An 8,356-nucleotide genomic window follows, 5' to 3' on the forward strand; every position below is an offset into this window, starting at 1 on the left:
CTGACCATCTATCCACCTCAGTACTACTGCAAATATAACCACTGCCATACCTATGTCATGAGAAGAATTTTATTTGATGATCAGAAAAAAATAAAAAAAAATGGCATCAAGTGTTATTTTTAATCACATCCTCCCTCCTCCACGTGCACTCCTCCACACTATTTTCCAACCACAACTTAATTATCTGTACCACTCAGAGAAGTAGGACATCATGTATTCCGGAAAATATTGCCATATAACATGAAAAAACCATCTGCACCACAAAAATAGATGAAACTTGATATTTGCCATGATTCACACATATCCTTAAGTATAATACAAACCCTATATATAAGAGAAATTTGCCCTTAAATAGTTACCTTATAAGGAAGCTCTTAATATAACTTAGTAATGATAATTTTCATAAACACCAGGCTCATCAAAAGATATGAGTATTTTCACAGCAGATAATTTTTCCATTGAATAAATGTCATAACAAAAGATGCTGTTATTGAAAAGGCTGTTGTAAATGAGAATTACTTGGACTTATCCAATAAAGGTTTGCAGCTTATTTCAGAAGGGAGAAAATGAATAGTTTTCGTTTCCCTCTTCATAATATCCTTCATATCTCTTTGATGCAACTGTTGATTATTCTGCACCTCAGATCAGGTTTTTCCATTAAAATTCAACATTCAGAAACATTAACAAAGACGTTTTAAGGAAACCGATGAAAGACCAGATGAAGGTGGTTACCAAGCACAATGCCTTTACATAACCGTTTACAAGGTCTGAGCATTGTTATAAAACATATTGAAATGACTATAACAAAGAAGTTCATTCATAGTACCTACTAAAGTTTAACCTTTTCACTATCAGTGGTTGTTAAAGGTCAGTTTCTACTCATTTTAGTATTGAAATCAAAAGAACATCACACATCACAGTTCTTTTTTATTTTTTTATTGACGTTTTTCCATGGACTATTTGCACAATCTAAGCGTAGCTCATTTCCATTCATTGCGTGACTAAACAGTTTATCAGTTTACAGTAATAGTGCAAAAGTAGAAGAATAAGGACTCTAACTGTTTTTGTTATATAACTGACTGAAAATAGCAAAGTTCCCTTTTTTAAGATCACATTTTGGCTTAATTTTTTGGCGTTTAAACACAATCAAAGAGCCTTCAGAGGATCTAGCACCAGCATCTTATACTACTACTGTATTGTAAGAAAAAGAAAGGCCCATGCTAGTGGCGAGAATGGGATTGGATTTTATTTCAACTGAGTATTATCTCAACCAACTGTATGCCAAGAAGAAAAACAGACTTCATAAAAGACATCTATTAAGTTTTTATTTAGGTTTCGCATAATTAAGGGGTTTAAAAAATTATGTTTATAAAGAGAGAAATATATCCACTTATGGCTATTCTAAAAACAAGTGTCAATACATTAAAGGCAGAATAAAACACTCTGGACACCAAAAAAAATGTAAGTTTACACCAGTAATATTATCTCTTCCAACTGGCATTATATAGTACTTTTACAAAAATAAAAGCTTAAGTATTAATATGTAAAAATGGCTTAAGATGGAGGCTAATTTTTCAGATTTGTAAAGTCACAGATTATACAGTCATGGTGAAAAAAATATTTCATAAAGAATGTTAACTGGCAATGTAGTTGACACATAACGCCTTTGCTACAATACTTTATACCACCCCTAATCACACCGATTGCCACATTTAATATGTATTATAATTTTAAATTGAAGTATGGCGAAAGAGTACCAATGTCCATTTTCTGCAAAATATTATTCTATTGTACTGGAAACTACAATATTTTGATACATGTAAAACTGTCATATAGAATATTAATGTAAAAGGTAAACATAATCAAAATTAAATGTAACATAAAAGAAAATGGAAGCAATATATGGATATTAAAATCATATAATGTACAAAATGATTTAAGAAAACAAACCAGTGAACGCTTTATGTTCATAGTATCAGGTGCAGGTGTGTAACGTCCAGAGCCAGTAGTAACCAACACTGTAATACAGTAGTAGCATGCATTTCAACCTGAGTTTATCAAGAAAATATACAATGTCATCAGATACTAATAACATTAGCAAGTATTTAGATCGTTCATCTGGGCTGCTTATTCTTAAATGAATATCTAGCTCCCTCTAGTGGGTACGACAAGAACAGTATGTCAAGCTTATAGCACATCCTTTCTACTTCCCACCCACCCTTTCCTTAAAAAAAAAAAATACTGTGGAAAAAAAATATTTTATGGTATTATAACTTCTGTTCACAGACAAGTACAATCATAGCTCACAGACACACAAACACTTGTTCAAAGCAGTGCACACAGACATCGCTATATGTGGAAAATGACCAAAACATAAAGCAATAAAAAACAGGGCACTGGATATCAGAACTACAGATAACTGAATTAAACGAGTTCCTTAGTTCTCACACAGTAGATGCAAGCAGAGTAGATTAAGTAAATTAGTATCTTTACTTGTAATATGACCAAATTGCATATGAGGGTTTCATACTAACCATATTAACACCAAACTATTTTTTTCCTACACCGCTGTGCTCCGTTTTTATTTCCTTGTATATAAATGTATCTTTACCCTAAACGTTATTTTGCAGTAATAGCAAAGTTATTGGGGGGTTCCAGATTGAATTAATGATCACAATGTAAAACACACAGCAAAAAATATATTAAAAAAACATTTCTTTTAAATAAATACAAGATAATAATTATAATAATGAAATCTTCATGAACACTGGCTAAACTAAAACTGCATTTTGCACTTTCAGCCCAATGACATGATTTTGCAACAAACCTGAGCAGCTAAGACTAAAACAAACCTTCTATTTCTTTGTTCATGCAAAGTGTTGACGTTGAGGTACCATTTGGTACTTTCTTTAAACTATTCCTTTGAAGGCTGTTCGCTGTTAGGGCATTTGGGACTAATCATCATGGCTTTGAGGCCTCATTCTTCTTGCAGAGGTACAAGGAAATGCAGTTTGGCTCCTAGTTAGTTGACTCAAAGAACATGAAATCCTGTATGCAAAATAAGGAAAAAGAAAGCGTTCATAAAAATGTTTAAAAATGTAACAATGTAATGCTTAATCGTCTGTTAAAATGCATCAGCCAAAGCATATATAAAATTTGTACTGCCAATTTTCTAGAAAAGTAAAAACATATTGAAAGAATTTAGCAAACTCTGTTTTCTATTAGTTGAAATTCAGGTGATTTTAAACCACATTTCCCACTAAATGAGGGCAAAGTTACACATTAAGTCAGTCGGTCAGTTGCTGGTTCCCTGTGTTGAAAATTACACCTAATCTGCAGCTCAAGAACTCTAAAATTACATCCTTTACAAAGCCTTAACATGACAGGTTAATACATTATATAATCATTTTGATTAAAAGGTAAGTGAAGGTTGAACTTACAATGAGAAAACATGCGCCGATCATCACAGCCTTGATTTTCACATCCAGATCCATGGGAAACTGGATACCAAAGTTGTCTGAATCTGTGAATGCCTCCCTAAGAAGCCCTGTCCACTGCTTACTGATTTTCCCAATCTTGCTGACTTCATCCATTGTTAAAATCTGTGGAAAGAGTTGCATAAGAAAACAAATTGCGCACATGTGTTGCATTAGCGTAAAGGTCATTCCCTGGACTTGTTTGGTTTTACTGGAACAGGATCGTTGAACAGCTCATAATTCGATTTTTTTTTTTGCCCGCTGCCACAGAAATCTGAGATTTGTACGCTCCATAATGAGTTCAAAGCAGCTAGGGGATGGTAATATCATGCTTCAGTTACCCTTTCTTTGGATCTGGCAAAAGGCCCGTATCACTGACCCAAATCCCCTTCACAGCTCAATCTAATAAAACTAGCTGAGCCATGGAACAAAGCCTACACTATGCCACACAAGAGCATGCCCTGTGCAGTGGCTTCATCCAAGCCATGGGCTTGTGTTACTGGAAACACATTTCTCGCTTCAGAGCACGAGGAGGCTTCCTTTAAAAAAATAATGTCCAGTGGGTGTGAATGTAACCATGTCATGTTGTGTTTTCACAAATTTCACGGATTTCTCTGTGTTTGGGTAAACCCACCTCAAAGTCAACATCTGGAAGGCAGCTCCATCCGCAGAAAGGCCCATGAATTTTCAGTACAGGTTCGTTGTGTTCGTTAGCAACAATAAATTTAGGGGAGAAGGGATGCCACTGTTGTATCACATAGCCCACTGTGTTGCCGGGGGGAGCCTGCACCTCCAGCTGAATGAAGCATTATTAAAGAACAGAGTTTCATTTCTAGTCAGCATTTAAAAAATACATGTAAAAATCAAAGATGTGGTGCAAGGTGTAAACAATGAGTGATTTGGTGATCAAAGGGAAAGACTGTAATTTAACATATACAAAGAGGATGTGTCTAAACGTAGTTACTCTCACCTCTTGTAGACAACAAGGGAAGAAGCATGACATGCACTTAAGTGGTCTGGTGACAGTGATGATTTCTTGTCCAAAATTGTCAAGGATGTGGATGGTGAAGGAGCGCAGGGGACCGCAACACTGTCGACTCAGACAGTCATTCTCCTCGACAGCGTAGAAGACGTTCTGGCCCATGACATTACGAACTTCATACTTATTATTACTTTCAAAACCAATAAGAGCTGCATGGATTAAAAAAAACAAACAAACCACTGAACAACTGTCGCTAAAGACATCCTTAAAATATGCATGTAGTAAACTATTTACATACTATACCTTCAATCAACTCAACTTTCTGTTTGATGAGCAGTTGATCCACCTAGAAAACCACATAAACAATGTTATATTTTTTTATGTAACACTTGAGAGGAGCAGCTGTTGATGGGGTAGTGTTAAATATGCTGGCATAAACATAAATAACAGGTGCTGTATTCTTTCTCCCTCTCCTCACCGCCACCCAGTCACAGGAAACAGCTCCCCCTCTCTGCGCCTGGTTCCAAGGGCGGATCTACTGTGGTGGCCTGGGGTGGCATGTGCCACCCTAAAATAATCTTTTGCCACCTCTATTACCACCCCAGATTTGCATATGACAGTTGTTTATTAAAATAAGCTATCACTAACACTTTGAGCCTAGCTTCAATTAACATTGAATGTCAATTCTAAAATGAAATATACTGTATAATCCCCCCCCTCATTAAAAATGGTTCAGCCCCTAACGCAAAACGGCTTTGTTTCTTGTTGTCAGTAGCAACTGACAGCGCATTTTTGACATTTTGTGTAAATTTAGGCGTGTAACAATTTGATTATTTCTAATAAGAAGAGTGTGAAACTTAAGTTAGACTTGTATTTCTAACTAACTGATCCACGTCATGTTGTGCAGTTTTCTGGATTGTATACTTATTGGGCTAAATGCTTATTCATTATCTAGGCTATATAGTACATAAAATTAAAATTCACATTTTTTAAGCAACTCAAATGTTTTATTATTTGGGTGAAAGCCAATAAGAAAGATACAGATGATGTTTATATGAAACGTGTATACTTACTGCATTTGATGTATTTATCCATATATAGTACATATTACAGAAGGTAACACCTGCATATGTGTAAAGAAATGGCTTTGATTTTGCCACCTAATCTGATTTCCATGCCACCCTCATGCAAATCTAAGAAAACGTTTCTACATCTGCCCCTGCCTGGTTCTGCTAGAGCTTTCTTCCTATTAAAAGGAGTTTTTCTTCCCGCTGTTGTCAAGTGCTTGCTTATAGGGAGTTGTGTTATTTTTGGGGGGTTCTCCACATTATTATAGGGTTTTTACTATATAAAAATAACACTGAAATGAATTGTCCAGGACTACAACCTTCATTGTTTTAACGAGTAGCCCAGGATCTCAGATAGAAATAATCAATAGAATAGAACAATAATAGCCCTGGATAAATCCATTCCCCCCAAAATATGATACCTCTTATCAAAAATTGTAGTAGGGTATTTTTCTCCCCTCTTTGGGTCATTCAAGCAGCAGATAAACTTCAAATCACTTGCACACACTCATTTTATGAGAGCGAGGCCAGAAGAGACAGAGGGAGCGTTCCCATTACTGTGTTTGTCACTTTTGGCCTCTGGTGGTAACTAAGCTGGAACGTAAGAAGCTTTTTCTAAAACAAAAAAAGGATGAAGGCAATGAGGCGCAGGCGAGGCCAGAGGGATCAGAGAAATGTTTTGTTGCTATGGCAGCAGAGTGAGGATGTGAGAGCCACTGCCTCGTCTACAAACCTTTGCTGGCCAGTTAATCTAGACAAGTTTTGTCACAGTTCAAATTTGTCAAACTTTAAATGGAGCTCTAGAAGCTGAGCAAAGCACTGGGAACAAACAAATCTAGCTCTGATGACGTGATTTTTTTGTTCTGAAAGACAGCCTTTGATTTGATCAGAACAGCCTGGTCTCACGTCTTTTACTAATTATAACAACTTACCCTCTGGAATAAACACATGCAGCGCATCTCACTTTATTTTAAGTGGATCAATATACTCTTACCATGGACTTTATTATGTTCTTCTCAACTTTAATGAATGGACCTAAAGCTGCAAGAAATGAAGAAAAAGACTGGGGCTTCAACTAATTAGCAACTCTTTCCAACAGAGCTTATTTACAGGGGAGATGCTGACTTATCACAGCAAGCAAAAGCAGAAGTGTCACTATTAACAACAAGTGTAACAATCATAATGTAACAGCAAACCAGCTTGCACAGAATTCAGTCACTTTTCCTTTAATTTTTCACACTCTCCTACTGTGACATGTCAGAATGCCTGTGTGAACATCAGTCGCGATTATTATATGTAGGGTTGTTAGTTACGTCAGTTTGGTTAAGCATTTAATTTAAGCTATTTAATTTAGAGGAAATATTGTCAATGCTACATAGTGTTTTAATCTATGTAGTCACAAAGGATGAGTAAGTCAGAGTATGTTTCCATAGTTTTCACTGCTATGTGATTTTCTGCTGTGTCAGGTGGCTATTTAATATTAGGAACCAGAAGGAAGGTAATATTGCTCATTATGTCTGCCCTTGAGTATCAATTTAGACTTTTGGCTATGCAGATTGCTCCATTTAGAGTCACTTGTACTTTACCAACCTGCGTCAGGTACTCTAATCCTGGGGGACAGCCTGGTATTCCCGGGCTGGGCACAGCATACATGTTCATACCGTCCAGAGGGAGTTGATGAGACCTGTTGATGAAAAGTGTTTAAAACTGAGAAATGGCGCCATCTTCTGCTTATGTATAATCACAGTCGTGAACAAATGCTGTTAAACCGAAGCAAATGGTCAACGATCCGTATATTTTCGACAGCTATCTAGTATTTTGAGGTCGGTAGAAGAGCCTGGGGGCATCGTTGTACTCTCTAAGGTCCAGAATATGCTTTTGTTAACCAACAGCGATGTAGTCATAGTCCACAGCGTGGGGGAGCGGCTGCAGACCTACATGGTGGGCGACACAGACATTCTTGGTTGGTTCTGGAAGTGACGAGCTTCTGACGGGGAGACACCAGCTGGAGAAATCCTCTTAGTCCGTTTGTTTACACATAGACAGCGGGCCTAAAGCCCGTGTGAGCCACACTGACCGTATTCAAGCAAGCAGATCGAGTCAGCGCAGATTTATGTGACCGATCACGTTAAATATGTTTACTACCCGTGAATGTTTCGTCAGCTGGTGCAGAGAGCGCACCCCGATCTGCCTACTTTGGGATTCAGACAGAGCCAGTCGTTCAAAGCGACGGGCTACAGTCAGCACGAAAGTGTCTCTACACGCCCTCCGCAGTGCTAACTAGACGCGAGACATCCAGATGTTACAAGAGGGACAAAAAATACTCACCGATTTTAACCTGCTACTTAAAATAATAACGGGCCACTCCGGAACCAAACCAATGGAATAAAACTCTAATCTCATTGGTCGACGTGGTTGTACTTCCCATCTTCATGCACCAATGGCGATATGAGAGTATAGAAATGAACTCAGCAGAAGCAAATAGATTTGAGTAGAACTGAAAAAAATAGAGCAAATTAAAATAGGAATAAGTTGCACGATTAGAGCGTTTGCATTGCACAAAAGCAAAACAAAACCAAAAATAGATAAGTATAATTGAAAAAGCAAACATTAATAATTAACGCTATTTAATTTATTCATTATGCACACGTTAGCAGCATATCGGTTTTCCTGGTATTTTCTTTTTCCATCCTCTTGATGTCACCATAAATACGAGGAAACGCAACACTGTGAAAGGGTTTCAAGTATATCCTGTTACCTGTGTATCTTAACGTGTGGATTTTACAAAGCAATCTACAATAAATTCCAGCAGTTACGTTATTTACACCAAT

General features: G+C 37.0%; 1 protein-coding gene across 2 annotated transcripts; it reads right to left on the reverse strand.

Annotated features, from left to right (window-relative positions):
• Positions 1-946: 946 nt before the first annotated feature.
• Positions 947-7,953, reverse strand: si:ch73-206p6.1 (phospholipid scramblase 1). 2 transcript variants are annotated; one of them, XM_063484023.1, is made up of 7 exons: positions 7,854-7,953; positions 7,116-7,209; positions 4,762-4,804; positions 4,447-4,667; positions 4,111-4,272; positions 3,441-3,602; positions 947-3,048 (listed from the first exon to the last, which is right to left on the reverse strand). In XM_063484023.1, the coding sequence occupies exons 2-7, from the start codon at positions 7,182-7,184 to the stop codon at positions 3,019-3,021; spliced, it is 687 nt and encodes a 228-aa protein (XP_063340093.1). In that variant the 5' UTR covers positions 7,185-7,209; positions 7,854-7,953; the 3' UTR covers positions 947-3,018. The 2 variants fall into 2 exon arrangements, with proteins under 2 accessions (XP_063340093.1, XP_063340092.1); XM_063484022.1 differs by lacking the exon at positions 7,854-7,953 and adding an exon at positions 7,464-7,800.
• Between the last annotated feature and the right edge of the window lie 403 nt (positions 7,954-8,356).

This window comes from Pelmatolapia mariae, linkage group LG9 (assembly GCF_036321145.2).
Source record: "Pelmatolapia mariae isolate MD_Pm_ZW linkage group LG9, Pm_UMD_F_2, whole genome shotgun sequence".
Classification (NCBI taxonomy): Eukaryota; Metazoa; Chordata; class Actinopteri; order Cichliformes; family Cichlidae; genus Pelmatolapia; species Pelmatolapia mariae.